General features: G+C 41.1%; 1 protein-coding gene across 4 annotated transcripts in view; it reads right to left on the bottom strand.

Annotated features, from left to right (window-relative positions):
* The window catches only part of GRIK1 (glutamate ionotropic receptor kainate type subunit 1), a 230,244-nt gene that overhangs the window by 44,687 nt on the left and 163,161 nt on the right, over positions 1-22,396 (bottom strand). For all 4 annotated transcript variants that reach the window (XR_014709971.1, XM_084617633.1, XM_084617632.1 and 1 more), the window contains exon 8: positions 9,919-10,026. Coding sequence is in view for 3 of the 4 variants with exons in the window: in XM_084617633.1 (XP_084473759.1) it covers positions 9,919-10,026 (108 nt within the window). In the remaining variant the exon portion in view is untranslated. The remainder of the gene's footprint in view (positions 1-9,918; positions 10,027-22,396) is intronic.

Genomic DNA, 22,396 nt, shown 5'->3' with positions numbered 1-22,396 from the left:
CCTCCCCCATTCAATTCTCCCCTCTCCTTGATGAGGAGAAGGGATTTGAACAGAAATCTGCCACCTCTCTGGTGAGTGACTTAGCCACTAGACTATGTGTGGGTCTCCCTCCACTTTAACATTCTCTCCCTACCACCAGATCAGGCCACCCAAGCAAGACACGCACTCCTCTGCCTATCTTTCCCGCAGTCTGTGGATTGCATTGGGGCTTAGGTGGGTGATTGGTGCCTCAGTGCCTACAATGGGGCTGCAGTGTGCATGCCTAGAGGCAGAAACGTAGGCACCTAGGGGATATTTACAGCAGAAATGTAGGTGCTAAATGAGTCTAGGTGCCTACAGAGTTAGGTGGCAGTTGAGCAGGAGTTTTGTGTATAGCAGAGGAGCCTAAAGCTGGGATTTAAGCTGGATTTAAAGCTGGGTGCTTAAATATGGGGTTTAGGCATGTAAGTACCTTTGTGGATCTGGGCCTATGTGCCCTCCATTTTTATTGGATTGAATTTGTCACTTCAACGGGAACTGACTTCAGTGGGGATGGAGGGCACTGAGCATTTCCAGGATTAGGCCCTGAAGTGACATCTGAGTACAGCAATTTGAAAATGGAGCTTTTCATTATCGATCTATTGTTAGACACTCGTGATGAAATGACACATGCAGAAGATGTTTAGAGAGTATTCAGTATCTTTCTATGCTATTAGAAAACTTGATGAATGAAGCATGATATGCCTTAGACCAAATTAATGCAAAAAAATGCACAAAAGCGAGCAGATTTCCTGTACCAACATTCCAGGCTTTTGAAAGGTTAGAAAAATAATCTTGCAAAGTTAACTGTCAAACAACCGGAAATACAGAATCAAAATATCTGTTACTGAAGAACAATACATTTTACAAAGCTCACCACAGGTTTTACTTTAATTGCATGGAAAGATTTTCTTCTTAAGCTGAACTAATGAAATAGCATCCTCCACTGTGAGGAGCAAAATCAATACGAAAATGGTATATAAGCCATCTGCATTCAATTGCCAATTTAAATATGATCAATACCCATGTAATGATCCACACGCATTGATTTGTTAAAACAGTCTGGAATGACATCAGAAACATCATCTACCATCTTAGGTTAGACGAGTTAACCAATTTACCTTGAATTTAAAGAGACAGGGCCAGCTCAGAGTCTGGTCTGATATATATATTTTAAATTGAAAGTTTGTGAAAGGTACCAGATTGATGGCTTTGGGGACTGGCATACTCCATCCTCGGAACAGCATGCTTCATCACACTGGTCTGCCAGTTCGTTTCAACTGTATCCTGGAGGGACCAGCTTTCAGTGCCTCCCTGCTGAGATTGCCAACAAGGCTGCCAGATCAGACCAAGACTGAAATTGCTGACTTGCCTCACATATTGTACACCTCCATCAGCTGTCAGATGGTCAGTCACTACTGACCAAGGTGGGATTCGTTGAGATTATAAACTGAGGCAGGGACTATCTTTCCTTGTCCAGAACCCAGCACAATGGGGCACTGCTCCTGATTGGGGTTTTGGGGATCGCTATTATATAAATATTACAATAACAATTAAATCATTCAAACTATATATGGCTGAAAGCCCACAGATCCCATTGTCAAATTCTTTAGCTAACCATTTCTCCTCCTAGGACATTTTTAATTGGGATAACATTGTTCATGATTCTTTCCCCTCCTCTTAAGACACACACATGCATGTCTTTTAGGTTTCTTTTGCTTCCAGAAGGAGATCAATTTGGGATTATTGATCTGAAAATTATTTATATACATGACGTGTTGGGTATTATCAATTTAGTTAATCTGAGGCCATGATAAATGGCTAGTTTCTCTTAATTTGTTCTGGGGCAATGCACATTAATCAAAAGCTATTCTGCTCAACCTTGCTGACTTCCTGACACACTGGTGTGCTTGAAATAGCTGGCAATGAGGAAGAGCAGAACGGTCATACAGAACATGGAATAGCACAGTCATCGTGTGTACAGAATACATCAAGCTGGCCACTGTACATTAAAATTAAAGGAATGACACTGTAGGTCAGTCTTGATACTAACAATGAAAAAGGTCAGAAGGGCATTGGATGAATGAGGCCAAGGTATTACATAATTATGGTGAATCTGAAGGGGTTTATTGCAGTTTAGTGACAAATTCAAGACATATAATATGCCCTTCTCAATGAGTCAGTGTTCTGAACCAATTGTAATTTGGTTTAAATTAATTCAACTTAACATGAAATGCCTAGAGTCAAAAGCTAGATTGGTTCAATAAGCTTCTGTATGTCAGGTAGGATGATCTATTCACTAGTAATGAGGAAAACAGAATCTCTTGTGCCTTAGCCTGATTCACTGAAGATTAAAACAAGGTTATTAAGTATGTGTTTTATTAGATTTAAAAAAGAGTGCTATAGGACACTGTAAGCTACTCTAGTGTAGAGTGCCAAAAAATGGGGAAAAAATGGGGAAAAAAGTTTAACCTTTTTTCAAGATGTATGCAAAATATAATACTTATTATTTTACATAGCATTTTTTTATCTGTATAACCCAAGCACTTTACCAATGGTGGGTAAGAGATTATTATCCCGCTTGTATAGAGGTAGAGAACTAGACTCACAGAAGACTAAAGGCCTTATTATCAGAGGTGCTGAGCACCTGTAGTGTCCTTTGACTTCAGTTGGAGCTATGGGTGCTCAGCACTTCTGAGAATCAGGCCTTGTAAGTGACTTGCCTATGGCCACTCAGTGAGTTCACAGTAGCTCTGAGAATAAAACTTGGTTCTTCTGATTCCCAGTCTAGTGCCTTTTCTATTGGTCCAAGCATCCCCTATATGTTAAAAGGAAGCATGAGATGCCTGGAATAAGTTGGACAGTTTATAAACAAGCCTGCTTCCAGTTTACATGTGTTATTGAATGTCTGAATTGCCCATTAATTGTATGCCAGGAGCTAATGTAGTAGTCAAAACTTAAGTCAACGATACTAAAAAAGTCATTCATGGCACACACTTTGTGGGAGTGTCAATAAGCCACACATTTAGCACAGCACCCACCATTAATGCTGTTAAAGGCTAGACTAATACTTGAAACCCCATTTTAATGAGTAAGGTAGGGGAACAGCTGTGAAGGTGTCTTCTTTTCTTAATGCCTCCAACCTTCATTCGAAGGAGCAAGAAGGCTAACCCCTGAGCATTTAAAAAAAATGTTATTAGGGAAAAGTATTTAATCCATCTGAGGTCTCTTTACAATTTGTAAGTACTAGAGTGCATATCCTAAATAGGAATGGAATTCATTCTATCACAGAAAAGTACACTCTGAGATAGCATATTGTCTCTAAACTGCAATCTGAGATCCATTTGTCAAAACCCAAAGGATGAGTTTTAAGACCCAACCTGAAGGTTTCTTGCATCACCTGTCTGTGTACAAACCTTCTTCCACACTTTATATAAATGCTTAGAAACCTCGCCAGCAGCCTTGGTAAAGAGAAAAATAAACAGAGTGCTTCATTAAAAATGAAAAGTGAAACCAGTTTAGAGAGCTGGATGCTAGTAGTTATGTCTCAATTAACTCATAGATAATTATTCAGAATCAAAATGCAAATCCACTGAGCCAAATATTTTAAGTGGGAGGAGAAACAAAGTTGTTTTTAGTTGACATTAAGCACTGATCTCTATAAATCAAGAACTCTAACTTTTTCATAATTTACACCTCCCATTTCCCCCCTTTCCTCTCTAGCTGGAGCACAGGGAGCCCTGTTGAGCACAGTTCCTTGGTGCACAAGGTGCATGAGCCCCTGAGTGGTGTTTGGTATCCTACCCTCTACACCGCACAGCAGAACTGTGCTGGTTCCAATAAATTCAGAGACTTCTGTATCCTTCATTTTTGCTAGCAGTAATTAGATCTAGCTGACAATATGATGCTTGAGATAACAGCAGTAGCTTTGTCTCTGTTATTATAGATCAGAGCCTAAATGGAATCCTCTGGGATAAGGTGCTTTTTCTTACCCTTGTGTATTAAATAAGGAAAGAGAGGTAGGTTCTTTAGTATCTTCCCAATCTGCTAGCCTACAAATGTGGATTATTTGCTTTTGTTTTATTTAACAAAAAGAAGGCCCAGATAGGTGTCCAATCTGCATCCTCAGGACAACTGGTAAATGACAATATAAGGGAGACAAGACCTTTTCACACAGATTATTTCTGAAGTATAGCTTTGCAATTTACAGGACTCTCAAGCATGTCCTGATGAAATGTGATTTTGCTTGACCTTTGCTTGAGTGTAATACCAAATTCAGACACTTACCCCAAAGCACACTGTTTAATCTCAACAGAATAGACCACAACTAATTTCATTTTTCCTCAGTAGCATAACCATTTTAGTGAAACAATGAGTAATTAGGGATGGGGTGAAAATATAATTGATTGGCTCATATTCAATAATTAAACAATTTTTAGTATTTCAGCTCGTTTTGAAAATATTACTTGAATTCCTTACTGCCCCCCCCGCACCTCCTCAATACACACTTATTAAAAATTGCACAATAGATATATAACATGGCTAAACCTCTGGATGTTAAAAAAAATCACTTTCTTTAAAATACAGATGCTATTCTTTACAAGGCACACCGGCTTATTGTCTGATGGTAGAAGTTCGTTCAACTTGCTGACCATTAATTTTGTGGGGAGTTATAAGATTGAGATGACATTTAAACTTGATTTACAGGATGTGAATTGACACAGTGAGACATGGGAAGAGCAAAACCTCACAGGAAGAGCAAAAGAGAATATATTTTCACTTAAGATAATGACTGCAATTTCCAGATTCCTATTCAGTACCCTGATATATAAGATAATATGAATTGCAAAAGTCAAAAATCTTCTCAGTATCTGTGTAGGAGAATAAGGGAAGGGTGACCTGTCTCCTTCCCGCCCGACCCCAACACCTGCTGCCCTCTGGAAGGATCTAGGGAGGCAAGTTTTCTTTAACAAGAGCCCAAGAAACTTTAATGAAAGTTTGTCTCATCAACACACAGCCTTTTGGGCTTTCTGAGTGGGAGTGGGTCCCAAACAAACTTAAAAGGCAGCTTTTCCAATCACTCTCAGAGCCCCAAAATGTGTCCTAAGGCATGGCTCTTACTTCAAAGTCTGGATGGGTGAGGAAAAAAACGGGGTTCCTTAGCAGAGTATCTCTTATAATTTCTTATGAGGTGACTCACCCTGCATCTAGCTGTGCTACCCAAAGCTGACTCCTTTGCAGCTTCTCAGAGTCTTTGTCCCGTTCTCCGCCCCCTCCCCCCAAAAAATGCTTCAGCTCTCTTATAAGGAATCAACTGCTTGAGATTCCTTCCCTGCACTGGTGTCTCCGGTTAGCTCATTAGGAAGCCTGATCCAGACTTCAAGTCTCCTGCAGGACAGCTCTCTCACTCCCTCTCACTCCTTGGCTCTCTGCCTTTGAGTGGGTCTGTCGGAGCACTCACTGTGTGGCTTTCCATCTTCGTGCATCCCAGACAGAGAGTGCACGTACTGGTGGTTCTTGTCAGGATGATGGTCTATACGAAAATGAAAGGGCTGTAAGGTGAGGTACCAACGGTGACCTGGGCATCGTCTGGAGCCACTGGAGTCCCGTATGGTCAATGATGAGAAGAAGGTGGATCCCAAACAGATGATAGCGCAGGATTTTCTCCACACAGTGTATTGCTAGGCATTCCTTTGAGGATCGAATACCACATTTCATAGTCCAGGAGTTTCCTGCTCATATACAGAATAGGGTGTTCCTGGCCATGGAACTTCTGGGGCAGTACTGCTCCCAGGGCCCAGTATGAACATTCGTGTGTAAAATAAATTCTTTTGAAAAATCAGGGCTACACAATACAGGTTTGTTACAGAGAATCTCTTTTCTTTCTCTGAATACTGGGCACTCTGGGGGGACCAAGTGACCTGCTGAGAAGCTATTTCTTAATGAGATCATTGAGGGGAGCTTCTAATGAAGTCAGAGATCACATTTATCCGGTGGAAGTCTATGCAGAATCGAATGGTCCCATCTGCTTTAGGTACAAGGACCACATTGGACTAGACCAGGGCCTTCAATGTTTCAATTATGCTTAGCTTTAACATCTCCTGGACCTCCTGTATTGAGTGGGATTTTAACCCTTTCAGGATAGGTACATTTAGCAAGCCTGCTCCAGGCTTCAACTGGGTTTTATCTGAATGTGGTGGGAGCCTAGTGAGGTTTGTCTTGGAAATGGGTAAAGTACGTCCTAGTATGCCCACACCAGGTCTTTAATTGCCCTCTCTGGTCAGTGGACAACCCACTGCCAAGTGGGGTCCCTTTGACCCCTACCGCAACTGGTTCTGGGAGCTGGGGTCCTAAATCCTCATCTCTTTCTGGATGGATGAAGATATATTCTGCACCCTCCAAGGTCACAGCAGATTTACATGGTAAATCTTCTTTGGCCTTTGTCAGTCTGGGTAGTAAACCTTGTAATCAGCTGCCCAACACAGATGACCTCATAGGGACCCTGAAATTTGGCTAGGAGTTTATTCTCTCAGCTGGGAAGAAATAGGAGGACTTGGTTGCCAGGCTGGAATACCCTCATCCTAGCTCCCTTATTATACTGCCAGGCCTGGCTCTACTGGGCCTGGAATAGGTTGGCCCTGGCAAAATGACCAAGGCACTCCAGCCTCTCTTTCATTTGTAGGCCATAGTGGAGTACATAAGTGGGTAGTCTGGGCTTCCCATGACTCCTCGACCAGATTTAAGATACTCAGGGTTGTCTTACATTGAGAATTTCAAAAGGGGAAAAGACAGTAGATGCCTGTGGAACTTCTTGTGCCATAAATAAAAGGAACAGCAGCAATTGATCCCAGTCTCTGGTTTCTGTCCCAACGAACTGTCTTAGCATCAACTTAAGAGTCTGATTAAACCATTCGAGTAGGCCATTGGTCTGAGGATGGTAGGACCAAGATCCAGAGTCAAACCTTTAAGAGGAACAAGACCCCTGGATAATTTCTGAAGGAAGGCCTACCCGGAAAAGATCTGCAGTAGCTCCTGCATGAGGGTGAAAGCGATAGTGTTCTGCAAGAGAGCAGCCTCTGGTTACCTTATGGCATAGTTGATGAGTATGAAATAAATGTGACCCCACGCACTTTTCTCAAGGGGGCCAACCATGTCAATCTCCACCCTATACGAAGGGGTTGTTACGAGAAGGATGGATATTAAGGGAGCCCGGCCTCATTCCTTAGGGGCTACCTTCTGTCAATCTGGGCAGGACAACAAAAATCCACTACTTCCTAAAATATACTCAGCCAAAAGAATTGGGCCAGTAGTTTTCCAAATGTCTTTGCCTTACCCTCATGTCCAGTCATCAGGACAGAGTATGCTAGTCTCAACAGTTCTTGATGAGCTGGTTTGAGAACTAGGAGCTGGACCCTGGGCTCTTCCATGTGAGGTTGTTTCTTCACCCAGTCCAGAATTTCATTATGTAACTTGAAATGGGGAAATTGTTGGGTAACAGTGTTCTTTGGTGGCTTCCCCATTGATCACAGCTACCTTGTTGAAACATTCTTGGAGGGCCTGAACTTCATCCTGAGCAGTGATGAAGTCAAAAAGTATCGTCTAGTCTAAGGGCCTCTGACTCGCTTATGGGCAGAGTGTGATGGGGTTCTTTTGGGAGGTCAGTTGCAGGGGGTCCTCTTCTCGGAATGGATTCTCTATAGGCCCCAGTCCCAGCACAGGCTCAAGTCTTCCTGGGCCCTTGAGAGTTGCCTGGGGTAAGGAGCACTGAGTTTCTGTTCATGAGCATGGAGAGGTGTACGCTAATCGTGACCCAGGATTACAGGCCAGGGAAGGTGCTCCGCTACATCCACCTGGAGACACCCCATGTAGTCAGCAACTTGTAAGATAATAGGGACAGTCAGATAAGTGCACCTTTTCCACGTATGTAGAAGATTTGGACAGTTTGATTGGATTAGAAGGCTTTGGGCAGGAACAAATCTTGGTGCAGGAGCATTTGCCCAAAGCCAGAGTCCATCAGCCCATCTATGAGGTGTAGTCTAACTTGATGGGAACCAAGAAGGGTCTTTTGGCATTCCACTTTGGCAGGTTTGAGGTCTTGCCCTGTTGGCCAAAGTGACACCCTAGATAATCACTCTCCAGGAGAGGGTACTCTCACTGCATGTGTCCCAACTGCCCACATGATAACATATGATCACACCCTCTTGAAAGGTAGATGAAGTCCACTCTGGCGCCTGGAGGCTCAGAGCGCCCAGGAAGGAAGGGGCTCTGTCCATTGAGGGTGGCCAAATAGTGTGGGCACCTCCATGTTCCAGGGGTGCTGAAACCCAGTGCAGCTCCAATAACTCTTGAGGTACTATGGGGAAGCAGGAAGGGGTGGTGCTCCCAAGGCCTGAGGCCTCTGCCTCCAAAAAGTTTTCTGTCACCTCCATGGCTCCTGCAATGGTGCTGGGCGGAACCAAGGGACCCAGGCTTTTACTGCTACTGGGAGAATTTTTAAGTCCTATTCCAAAACAATGCTATCTATGACATTGCCCGTGGTCTTGGTTTCTGGGGTCAGCCAGCAAGTAGCCAAATCTCAGAGCTGTTGGGCAATGGCCCATGGGCTGCCTCCTTTTGGAAATGTTTCCTCTTGAAAATTCCTATGGTAGACCACTGGTGAGAATCCAAACCAATCCAATATGGCAGCCTTCAGGGTGGAGTAGGACTGGGCTTTTTCTCCACATAGGGCCCTGTAAGCAGTCTGGGCCCACCTGGTTAGATAAGGGGCAAGCTGGATGGCCCAGGAGTGCCTCTCATAGCCAGTGGTAGCCACCCACTCAAATGTTGGCAGGAAGATTTTGAGGTGGAGTTAGTCAGTTTGGTTAGGGTGGGCCCTGGGAAAGCCTCAGCAGAGAGCACCCTCATGGGAGTGCTCAGTGAACCTTGAATGAACAGTCTGGCCACCTTGGCTTGGAACTGCCAATTCCATTCCTTGTTTGGCCATCTGTGCTTTCTCCATGCACTGGTGGAGTGAGGGGGGGGAGGAAAGGGCTAGTAAGGCCTGCTAGAACTGATGATTTCATTCCTTCTCTATGTTCTTGCTGCTATATTACTAATTGCAATATTTCCTTTCTGGCTTCTCTTGGGAGAGCGGAGATCAAGTCCCTGTTCAGGCACCAAATATAGGAGGGTGAGGGAGGGACAGGCTGTCTCTTTCCTCTAGCCCTACCACTTTTCCTCCCACAAGGACCTGGGAGGTGGTTTCCTTTCATAAGAGTACAAGAAACATTAATGAAAGATGGTTTCATCAACACGTGGCTCATTTGGACTCCTTTCGGGGGGGGGGGAGGTCCCAAATAAACTTAAAAGGGAAATCCCCAATCACTGACAGAGTCCCAAAATTCTGCCTCAGGGCATGGCTTTTACCTCAGAGCCTGGGTGAGGAGGAAAAAAGTGGTTCCCTCACAAAGTCCCTCTTATAAGTCCTTATGAGGTAACTCGCTCCAAGTCCAGTTTGTAGCTGCTCTGGCCAAAGCTGACTCCCTAGCAGCCTCTCAGAGTCAGTCTTCCTCCTCTTCCCACTAAGAACTACTTAGCTCCCTTATAAGAAATCAGCTACCAGGTTTCTCTGGTTGGCTTATTTAGCTAGCCTGCTCCAGGCTTTAATCTTCTGCAGGGCAGCTTCCTCACCCCCTCTCACTCCTTTGCTCTCTCCCAATCTGTGTTTCAACTTTAACCCAAACAATTTAAAAAGTAGATTGAGCTTTTTTCAACTATAGGAAATGTAGGTCAAGAGGAATGGGCTTCAAGATGTTACTTCAAATTAGGTTTTCATCCTCATGGTGCATGAGGTCCACCTTTCAATAAGCACAGTCCCACTGACTGTACTATATGGCTCATAGTTTGAACACAGTTAGTTACCTTTTCTGTTCCTTCCTCCTTGAGACTAATAATGTCCAAATCAAAATCCTTTCTTAAGCCATCTGTTTTGTTGAAGGTAATGCGCCCTGTCAAACCATCCCATCGTGCCTAGGGACAAATGAAAAAACACACTTCCATGTAATGTTTACCAACAATTATTCTAAAGCCATCAAAAATATTACACTTATTAGCCTACCAGATGGCTGTCCCCTTGCCGGGCCCATGGAAAGGGGTGGGGCCAAACCTGCTCCCCACTATACCCTGCCAAGCAGACTGAATGATTTGGAGAACATCACCAGGGGAGTTTTCCTATCCCTGAGCACTCCCCTCCCCCACCCCATGGGTTTTACTGTGGCACATTGTGATCTGGTCGTCAGCTGTGATCGTCTGTAAAATGTTGCTGAAGCCTCATTCCCTTCCTTGCCAGAATCTGTGGGGTTCATTAGCTGAACCAACTAACCATCCAAAGTTGCCAGAGTGCCCAAAAACAGCCTGATTTTGGTTTTCCTCTTTTAAAGTGACACTCACATCACCCCTGCCAAATCCACTCCAGGAGCCCGATGCACAAAATCTCAAATTTCACCTAGCGCTGGTAACTTGTGAAGGGCTTTCATCACTCATTGTTTGGACTGTTGAACAGATTGTGGGTTAATCTTGCCTAGAGCCAAGGGATTAGGATCCTAATGCCCTTAGACTCCTCTGAAAATCTCAGCCTAAATAACTTTGGTCAGCTCATTTTCTGGAGGACTACGTTTATAACTAATATACATGCAGCTTCAGTGGTCACTGAGGAAGTTTTGTTTTTTTTTGAAAAACATGAGACAAATCTTATTTATAATTAAAATAATGCTCTTCAAATCGTGACCCCAATTCTGCTTCCATAGATGTCCATCGCACAACTCCCATTGACTTCAATGGAAGCAGGAGCAGGCTTTCTTGGAGGCTGGCAAAAAGCCCCGTGGTTTACTTAAGTGACACTCAAGTCTTTAATACAAGATTTAAATGGGGCATAGGTGGTGCATCAGAGTTTGCATAGACTCTCTGAATCAAGGTGCATTTTAACATAATTAAATAAAAATGCACCTTCACAATTTCCTTTAAGCTTTAATATCAGGGAAGAAATTAAATGGGGGCATTTGTTGTATATCACAGTATATTCAGCTAGGGTTATTGTATATAACAATGTATAGTAGATACAACCAAGGATTATTCTGAATTGTGGTTGTCAATTCTCTGTTCTAAAACAACCTCTAATGAAGTATAAGATTGCTACATCTTGTGTTCTTTCCCAATATAAACCAAATATTTGCACCTTTTAAAATTAGACCATATGCTATGTTGCCTGCGTATTTTGGTCCCACTGCTGAATATTATCAACTAGAGAGAAGGATTTGATGGATCTTAAACTGAAAACAATTTTTGTAATCTATTTTTAGAGACCCCCCCACATTAGATTAATTTCTTCAAAAGTACAAGGAAGATATACATTATGACATAGCTTCCACATATGTGCCAGAGTTATAATTCTTAAATTACAGGCTTTTCTGCTATACTTTTCTTTTTTGTTCTTCATTTGATTTATTTTAGGTGGCTTTTAAAAAAAGATGCATAATAATCAACAAATATAAATATAAATATAAAATCAGCAAATGTAACCACTTCTTGTTTTATCTGCACGTAGTTCTGAATCTTCAGGGATTAATCTCAGACACAGGTTTGCCATCACCATGTATATCAAACAAATCTGCTATGGTTAGAGCTTGTATCTAAATATTATGGAAATAGGGTGGGATTTTTGAAAGTGACTACGGAATTTAGGAGCACAAGCGGTCCATTCAGCAGGGCTTGTGTTCCTAAATCACGCAGGAGTGTATGAAAATCCCACGCATAAACAATTAAACATATTTTCTGACTATGCAGGTCATATTTTGATTCGGTGATGTAAGATACTAAAATATGCATATGAGAAGATACATGTTGATGCATTTTGTTTTATGAGACCAGTTTGTTCAATTTCTTCCTCTAACATGATCACCATCACTTAGTTGTTATGATGGATCTTGTCTAAATGATCTTTTTTTTTTAGTCAGTTTATTTGTAGACAGTGATTTGCCACAACAATTCACATTTGTTGTCACTGTATCATGTGCCTGACTCCTCCATTAAATGTATTATGGTCTTGAATAAAAGAATTATCAGTAAAATTTTCAAAAGTGACTTAGCAGCCTAAATCTCATTGAAAGTCAATGTGACTTGTGCTCCTAAGTGTCTAAATTACTTTTGAAAGGAGGATGTGGGATCCTAAATCATTTAGGTGCTTTTGAATGTCCATTTGTGTCTGCAAAGATACTGGAAGAATAAAAATGGGGTATTTGCAGACAGTCATATCATAACCTTTTTTTATGCCCTGAATGCCCTATGAAATTATAGAAAGCCTTCCTCAAAAACTGATGGCAGGATATGGGCCAAAGACTACCCACTTAAGTTCAAATCCTGGTCCTTCTGGAGTCAAATCTCCCACTGGCTTCAAGATATGCTCAGGAAGCCCTATGGCCTATGCTATACAGGAGGTTGTTTTTAGAAATGGTCAGACTAGATGATCACAGTGGTCCCTTCTGGCATTATAAACTATGAATAAGACCAGAATTTGGCCCCTAAAGTGAACTATGTCAGTTCCAAGAAAGAATAGTCCATAATCACTTCTAGGGAATGATCAGGTAACTCAAGGATGTTGGCGCATAGTAGATATCACCTGGTCAGGCAAATGACGGAAAATCAGTTACACAGTTCTCAGATGTAATTAACTAACAGAAATGAAGCAGAACTTTCAGTACAGTGAGAATTCACATAACTGTGTAACAGTGCAGCAAGATTTCATGCTTTTATATGCAAGATGTATAGCAATTTTGATGTTTCTAGTGTCATTCCATGTTAAATGTTACAAGGTCTAATAAAAGTGAATCAGAACCTAATCAGGTAATTCATCAAAAGAAATTGCTTTTTTACATTTTGTCTTTGCTTTTGACTCCAGTAGAAGTTAGGGAACAATTTAAAATGCTGATGTATATTATCTTCCACTTGATTTTGGCTGCTTTGAATATGGCTGTAGCTTAATTAAAAATAATTAAGTTCATTAACTTGTGTTTGCAGTGTCCTTCTCTTAAATCTCAAACGTAGGGGCTGCATCCGACAATAGTACCCTGGTCAAAAGAGGTCAGGAAATGAACTCCTACAACGCTTTTCATTCGGGGTCTTGTTGGCAGCAGTAGGACCATGCAGTGTTTAACAGAGGTTCACAATCAGATGCACTACTCTAAAATTATATTTTATCATGTGATTAATATTTTCATTTCTACTTTCTTTATATTTTTCAGTTCATCAACCGGAATCAATATTAAGCCTTAGTTCCATCCAAAGCCAATCAACAGATCAATAACAAAGTCAATAGTTTGAGTTGCAGTCAATTTTCAGTAGCTGACAACTTTAGAGTTCAAATCTTTGTACAACCGATGGGTTTAATGTTCTCTTGTGTTTCCAATAGACTTCATTTTTTTCAAACCTGAGTGTTAGCAAGGTACAACTAGAGCAAGTAATTATAACATGCAGTACATATAATACTCTTCGTGTCATGAGGAATTAATAAATATTTATCTTCAGGAGGAATCTGTCTAAATTCAAATATCAGTGTTACAAATCTACCCAGACAATCTTATGTTTAGACCATGCTCCACTACCATTGACATCAAAACATGAATCCTTTCTCAGGCAGCGTGAGGGGGCGTACAAACCCCACTCTGGAGAGGAAGGGGCATTGTAGGATGGCTCCTGAAAGCCAGTAACAGTTGAAATAAGCAATAGTGTCTACACTGACACTTTGTTGATCTAATTACATTGACCGTGACTCTATGCTGCTCAGGGAGGTAGTGTTACTATATAGGCGTAGAGAGGCACTTACGCTGGCAGGAGCCAAATTTAAGTGAAGACACTTCCACGGCTAGGTCAACACAAGGCAGCTTACATTGACCTAACTGTGTAGTGTAGACCAGGCCTCAGAAAGAGGAATGCCCTGGGAGGAAGTCAAGCTGCCATAAGTCTGCCCCACTAGTTTTATTTTTATGATGTATTTATTTTGATTTATTTAAAATGTCTATCCAAAGTACTTCAGTTAGCTGCTTGCAGCGTTCTCTGTCGCTCACTGGTTATATCTAGATTTCAATCACTGGGGGTGAGTTAATCTAACTAGCCTGCGTCTCAGAGCAGTGAAGCCAGCATGAGCTGCACAAACCCTCTCAGAACTGTGCGTAACTATTCACAGGGCTGGCCTGTGCTAAAGCTGCTCTGGCTTCACTGTTCTAGGATCTAAGCTAGCTAGATTCAAGCTAGCTCAGGCACATTGGCTTGAACTGCAGTTACACTCAGTGATTGCCATCTAGACGTACTCTCTGTGAGACTAATATTACAATGACAGTCATCGGTAGTGGGGGGTTTTTAGATTTCAGAATCTCAGCTTCTTCAAAATGCCATAGCAATATAAAAATGTAATCAAGCAATCTTTACTTCTAAGATCTTAAATTATCCCCAGAATATTTACTGTGGGTTCTTCACAGAGAAACTATAACAGGGTTCAAAAAAGAACTAGATAAGTTCATGGAGGATAGGTCCATCAATGGCTATCAGCCAGGACAGGCAGAGATGGTGTCCTTAGCCTCTGTTTGCCAGAAGCTGGGAATGGGCGACAGGGGATGGATCACTTGATGATGACCTGTTCTGTTCATTCCCTCTGGGGCACCTGGCATTGGCCACTGTTGGAAGACAGGATACTGGGCTAGATGGATCTTTGGTCTGACCCAGTATGACCATTCTTATGTTCTTATGAGAGACTTGATGTCTGTACATTCACTCTTTTCTATTGATTTTTCCATGTTCTCCAATATTCTGTGTAACCTGACTTTTTTCTGGACCTGTCTGTTGGTTTTCCATTTGGCATCTAATCAAGCACTGCCTTTTCAATCTCAAGCTTCATCTCAACTATATCCAATATTTGAGGGTAATACACCAATAGGAAACACCGCAGGTCTCCATGATTTATCCATAGGTGGTGGTGGTTTGAGAAAAGCATGGGAGAGGAGGAAGAGTGAATGTATGTGTGTGTGAAATATATAGAATACGTATGAATATTTGTGACTAAGTACTTGCAAAATGATTAAGGTCCAGGTTACCACAACCTTAAATTAATAGCTTTTAAAAATAACCAGCCCAAAGGATCACTAAATATGACCGCTGGCTGAACTGCTTGGTGTAAATGCTGCTTTAGAACTACACCCACTACAGAAAATTCATTCTCTTTGCCATGCATCATTGAGATGCTGCACAACATCAAGCTCAAACTCAGTTGTGTGCAAGGTCTTCTGACATTTTGCATCTGTCACAGGACAGTTGAATTATTATATAATATTAAAGCAGACCAAAGGGATGTTAAGCTGTATCTTGTGTGGAAATGTGAAATATATCTTTCGTTACAAATGCTAAATGACTTTGTCTCCCTTCTCCTCAGAAAGCCTTGCAGATATAACTAGGCATCTGCAAATTTATATAACTATAAATAGCACTGTTACTGACCTGAGAGAGTCACAAAGCTGACAATGAGCCACATTAAAAAAAACAATAGCCTCTACATTTTGCATAGTCAATTACTGTGCTTGCACGTACCGCTGGAATTTGAGCATTCAGGGCCGGATCTTAAGGCCATGGAAGTTAGTTGAAGCCTTTCTATTGACTTCAGTGGGTTTTGGATTAGGCCCTTAAACTGGCTATTTGGGCTCTCTCCATATTCCTTGTGTAAAATTACGGATGCAAATTCAGAGACTCGGTTGAGGCCTCCTTAGAAATGTGGAGCTTGAAATCCAGTTTTCCTGTAGACAGTGCACAGTTTTCTCTGTGTAATAGAAATATTGGAAAAGGTCCTCCCTGAAGATAATGGAATGGTGCTGATTAGCAACAACTGAAGATCTAGCCATTGCGTATGACTATATGCTTAAAATGAAGAGAACATTCATGGTCTAGTAGTTAGAGCAGAGACTAAAAGTTACGACGCCTTGGGATGAATTCCTGGCCCTATTGAAATAAATGGTACAACTTGTACTAACTTCAGTGGAGCCAAGATTTCAGCCCTGGATTCTAGTCCTAGTTTCCCCAGTGTTGTGGGGGTTTTTATTTTTGTTTTTATGGCATTTGGCAAGTTACTTAAATGTGACCTACAAAGAAAAAAGAATTGCCTTGTGCCCTCTTTTTACTTCTTTATGATGCACAGATATGCCCGAAAAGTTCTCATTTTCAAGGCTCAATTTTTTTCCTGTTTGTTTATTACATTTGAAATTTAGGTCTTGGCAACCTGTAAGACTGTGTGGTGATAGGAAGACTAATTAAATTATGACATCAAAGGTCTAGGGACTGAAATCCAAGCTATTCAGAGGAGATGGTATTTTTTGGTGAGACTGTTTGAAGTGGTTTTGCTTGGTTTGGTTTGTTAACTCCCCATTTTTCTTTAATGCCTAATGGAGAGTTTGAAGAAAGGACATCTTTGCTAAAGATTCTACTTTCCTCCCATCAGAGATCACCATACAGAGGCTCTGAGACCCTAACCAAATCAAGGGGGAAATAATAATTCCTAAGATTTCTAAAGTAAAAGAAAGCAAGCAAATAAAATCCACTTTTTAAAAAGTATCTTTCCACATTCCTAGGCATGTGCCAATTTTTTAAAATCCTCTGTAGGTCACCTTTACCTTCTCTTTGCCTCCTTTTCTGCATCCTGGATAGGGACAAAAATACCTACCTCACAGGTGTATTAGGAGGCTTTCTTAATTGTACGTAAAATGCTTTGAGTTCTTTGTGTGAAAAGTGTTCTAACAGCAAAGTATTGCTGCATTGCCAGACTATATTAAATAAAGGGTTTAAGTAGAGCTAGTTAGAAAACAGGAAAATATTTTTCCATTTCAGATTTGTCTTTGTTTTTATTAGCACTTCCTGCCTATACAAAATGGAAGGATGACCATTTACTCTGGCTTTGTTCAGGACCCTATTGTGCAAGGTGCAGTACAAATACAGAGGTAGACATGCTTGCTGCTCTGAAAAACTTGGAATGCTAAACTGGAAAACAGAATAAAATTCCAAGTTATGAGAATTAATGCACATTTAGGGAAGATATAAATTATGTTATCTGATTGGCAGTGATAGTTAGGAAGTTGATGAGAGCTGCTTTTCTCACTCTTAGCTTTTTGCTTACCTAACTTTTGCTTTTTGACTAGTACCATAGAGCTACTATTTGTCATCACAACACATTATTGAACAGATATTAGAATAAGCTCTTTATCAATTATATTACTACTCTCTTCAAATAGCATTTAGTGACCGTGCTGAGTAGTTCAGCAAGCCCAGTGAAAACAGTTGGAGTGGCTTCCATTGGATGTTAGGAAATCTGATCCTCTATATTTCTCAGACAAGACCAAAGTCTGGAATTTGATAATGCTTGCAATTTTATTTTGCTGTTTTTGGTTGATTGTAAAACAGTTATATGTAAAGCTATATAGAGTGTATTGTATTACGTATGTGATGGGCCCCAGTTTTTTTTTTTAACAACACCATGTTTTAGAAATGCTTCTCAAATATACTGTTGAATCACGTGTCTTTCGCATTTCTCATAAGGTTTTTATCAACTTCACAAAATGTGTACAGTTCAGGTATCTGAAAGATTAGGCAAACCTTGGTTTACTGTACTACACACATGGACAGGAAATACTATAGCTCACTTCTCCAAGACAAAACTTGCTAACACAGTATATAGCCAATTCCATTGTAAGCCATCTTGAGCAGTAATGAATAAGAGAAAGTTTGATCTTCCTTTGGTTTATTAGTCTGAAGTCAAAGTCCCTGATTTTTTAGAATTGTAAAGAGATCCCTCAGAGTTAACTGATGATATTGCTTTTGGTTAGAGTTGAAATTGTAATAGAAAAGCTGCTTAAAGTCTCTCATCAACTGAGTGATTCATACAATTAATCTTTTTACTAAAGTTGACATCTTGGGGGTTAAATAGCACAGTGGGTTAATACATTACCTTTCCTCTAGATAGGATCAAATCCAGCACAAGGAATAAGAGAAAAACCGTTTGATGGTGCTCTTTTATCTGCCCCACCCAAAACCCACCACATGTGGCAGCATCTTTACTTGGGAGAGGTCCAGGACTGAGAGGGTGTGAAGAATATCACTAATTAGGATTGAAGTGGGAAGGGAGAGTAATGTGGTGAAGCTTGTCTATATACACTGGCTCTGACCCCAATTACAAGACTCTTATTTTCATGAGCACCATGTTCACCTAGTTTTGAAAAAAAAAATGGAGAGCTAGTGAAAGAAAAGGAGGGGGGTGGATTTCTCATGAAAGCTGAAGTTCTTTGAACTGTTCAAGAACACTCATTTTCAGAGCAGTTTGGGCTAGATGGTGTGCAAGAGTAGTGAAGAAAAGTTTTGAGTGTGCCATTTCAGTGTGAAATTTGACAAAATGATCCCTAATTACTTGAGGGTGACAATTCAGGTGTCCTTGGTTCAAAGTCTGTGTGGTGAAAGGCCTTTGAAGATATTCTTGGATACGTCTTGAATGCTTAAATCAGACAGCTTAAATTTAGTTTCAAATAAAATACAAAGGGGAAGTGGATTCAGATTTGAGGGAGAAGCTTAATTTTGTAAGTTATTCTTCCCTCTAGGAACCAGGGTATTGTACGTTTTTCAATGACCATTACCAAAGTGACAAAGTGCAGCACAAAATATAAAAACGATCATTATTTATTTTATGGTACAGTACTATTGGTTAGTATTAACTGGTTTGAGACTGGGATTCCATTGTGTCTTATACACTGTATAAGTAGTACACTGTACCTGCTCCAAAGAGCTTATGATTCAAATAGAAATAAAGTACTCTTTATCCACATGTTACAGATGGGACTCAGACAGATTAAGTGACTTGCCGAAGGTCATACTGGAAGTCTGTGGCACAGTCAGAAGTTGAACCCAGACCTCATGAGTTCCAGTCCAGTGCCTTATCTGCAAGCCCATCCTTTCTCTCTGACCTATTGATTTATTAAAAATGGCTTATTCATCTGCTGAATAACAATAACTTTCAAACAAAGTTTAAACTGATTTTAAATGGTGCAAAGGTATTGTGCTGACCACCTTCAAAGGGATGAATTTCACTCCAGGTGAACAGACTCTGACAGTGGCAAATCAATCGTGTGTAGTTGGGAGTGTAATCTAGGTGAGGGATTTGCAGCAAGAACCCTCTGCCCCAAAATCTGGGGACTGGTAGAAAATGCTCCTCAGCTAGATTCAACCACATTTAAGAAGGCACTTGATCAAGAGCTTAAGTCCTGTTGACTTTTAAAGTTAAGCATTTATTTTAGAGCTTTCCTAAAATTGTTGCATCTGAAGAAGTGGGTTTTTTACCCACAAAAGCTTATGCCCAAATAAGTCCTTAAGGTGCCACCAGACTCCTCGTTGTTTTTGTGGATAAAGACTAACATGGCTACCACTCTGATTCCTGACTAGGGATATGCTTAAGTGCTTTCCCGACTAGAGATTAATTTAAGCCTGTGCTTACATTTAAGTATACACTTATGTATCCTTGACTTAAGTGCTTTCCTAAATGCAGTTGATTTAAACATGTGTTTAAGAGCACTTCCTTAATGGGGATGTCTTCCTGCATTGGGGTATGTAGGCTATTTTGCCAGTCCCATAAGGAAAAAATATCACACCTGAGCGTTTCTTGTCCCTTACCCTTGGCCCTGGGCACAATTTGTTGGTTGAACAAAAAACTCATAAGAGAATCTATAGTTTTGGCACAAATATTTTTAGTAAATTTCATGGCAAAGGTCAGGGGAAAAATGATAAATCACCAAATGTAGTTTTCACTACATCAGCATAAACAAGAGTATAATGGTGGTGCTGAGAGGTGAGGCCCAGGGCAGAGAGAGGAGAGTGGGCTGCAGGGTGAGCACACACCACACTCACCTCTCCAGTGGCAGCTCCTGTCCTGCATGGCTGGACCTGGCTCCCCCCTCTTGGTGTTTTGATCTGACACACAGGATTGCAGCACCGCCCAGGTTTGGCTCAGACACCCATTCATAGATCGAAACCGAGGGGCAGACAGGCCAAATCTGAGTGGTGCTGCAATCATATGTGCCAGCTTACAATGCCACATGGTCTGGGGCCTAACCAAATGTCTTTTTATACCCATTTCCAAGATTTCACAGACTTCATTCAAATCCATGACAATGCTGTGGTCCTTTTCATAAGTAACACTAAAACAAAGCACTTCTTCTGGCCTGCATGGGCTGAAGTCCCAGGGGCTTTCCCCTTGCCTTTTGGTCTCTGGAAGGAGGACACACCCTTCCCTTAAAGCCCCCGGTGGGCCAGTAGGTAGCCCCTAGGTTTTACCCTGTCACTGAATCAATGTATTTTAAAATATTTAATCATTTGTACAGTGCCTAGCACAATGCAGCCTGATCTTGGCTGGGTACAGTAAGCATTAGTGTAATACTAATAATGAATAAGAATTTTAGATTTTTAATTTAGTGTGGTGCTGAGAAACAAAATATTAAACTCCTTGAAATATATTACAAAACTGTGTTATAGTATTAGGTGGTTTTTTTTTTAGATAAACATGTCATTAAAGTGATGTGTATATAAAACAATATGGTTAATAGACATTATTTGCCTTGATCTTGTCTGGCTTTGTTGCACTCCTAGTAAAAGGCTCTGTATTGTGAAATCTTATCAATTGCTCCTCTTCACTGCTTAGGAAAGACAAATGTTGCAATTGGTCCAAGTCATGCAATGATTAGTGGAGCTTGCCATTCATCTACTAGTTAGGCTGTAAGCTCTAGGGGGATAATACACTACCCTATTTTATGTTATAAAACTGCATTCTTATACCCATCTTCCAGAACAGCCTCATTAGCTTTCTGGCTAGCAGAAAGTTCAGGTGACCAGACCTAAGTCCTCTAATTCGACAACGGGAGACATGGCTAATATGTTTTCCACCATGTCCACATATGGTTGTAATGCCTTTAAAGTACTAGACTAGTTTCTCTTTTAGTCCATGACTACAGACCTTCCAGGTCCAGTGGACGCACTTGAAGACGCTGACCTCTGTAGTGATGAAAGATCATGTCTAAGGAAAACATTTTTTTGTTCTCTTAGAAAATGTTACGTGCTCATCAGCTAAATGGTCTGGAAGTTCCACTCACTGTAAGTGAAAGTTATATGCACATCACCCCCTATGGAGTGCTTTTGTATTTTTAGCCTCTTTCAAACTCCTTTTATCATTTCCATAATGAAAAATCGCCTCTTCCTTCTCTATCCAATACATGTGACTACACTGTGTGTCTGTTAATATTTTCAGTTTTCAGATTTAGTTTGTGTTCTACTAGTTGCCATCAAGGGAAGAATCTCCTGGAAATAGTTTTTTGTGATTTGAATCCATTAAACCAGACTGCTAGATATCCTGCCCTTCCCTCCTTGGCTTAGTCAGTCCAGCAGAAGTAGGCAAGAAACTTGATCTGGAAGTGTGCACTTCTTCAGATCACCAGTTCTGACCTTTTGTTCCTCTTAGGGCAGCTTCCAAAGCAACAGCCAGCTTGGAGATGTGTTCACATCACTTTTCCCAAAAGAAGAACAGAGTGATTGTGTGAATGTCAAACAGTGCAGAGGTCTGGCTCAGATCAGCACTCGAATGTTAATTGCTTATCTTAACTTTGTTGACACCCCGGGGCTGCAAAACTTGGCTAGAAATTTGGCAAGGTTGATTTCTCTCAAGATTTTCATTACTTCCTTCTTCTGAACCCAGCAGAGCCAGGACATCCATATGTACAAAAGACATTTTGTGTACAAAAGACATTGGGGGGCGGTGATAGCTCAGTGGTTTGAGCATTGGCCTGCTAAATCTAGGGTTGTGAGTTCAATTCTTGAGGGGGCCATTTGGGATCTGGGGCAAAAATTGGGGATTGGGGTCCTGCTTTAAGCAGGGGGTTGGGCTAGATGACCTCGTGAGGTCCCTTCCAACCCTGATATTCTATGATTTGTGGGCAGGGAAGTTCTTTGACTCTCAGAAAAACTTGATACAAGTTTAGGGTGAAGGTTGGGTTGGTTTTGGAGGAAAAGTCACTTATTTTGAGGAGGGCCTTGTATCTGTGAAATCCAGTGAAAAAGTGACTGGTAATTCCCACTCCTGTGCACACAGGTTTCCCCAACTTAATCAATCCATTGGGTGGGGGGCTTAGTCCCTCTTGGAAGTAAGTTGTTCTGTTGCTGAAGTTTTTCTGTTCTATTAATCATTTCTTCCCTGAGATGAGAATTCTTTGTACTCCTTCACCATTTGATACGAGCGACAGACATTCAGTTGCTTTCTATTAGCAACAAGAAAAACGGAGGGGGA

The sequence above is a fragment of the Lepidochelys olivacea genome (assembly GCF_965140295.1).
Source record: "Lepidochelys olivacea isolate rLepOli2 genome assembly, chromosome: 1".
Lineage (NCBI taxonomy): Eukaryota > Metazoa > Chordata > Testudines > Cheloniidae > Lepidochelys > Lepidochelys olivacea.
This window is presented reverse-complemented; position numbering and strand designations above follow the sequence as displayed.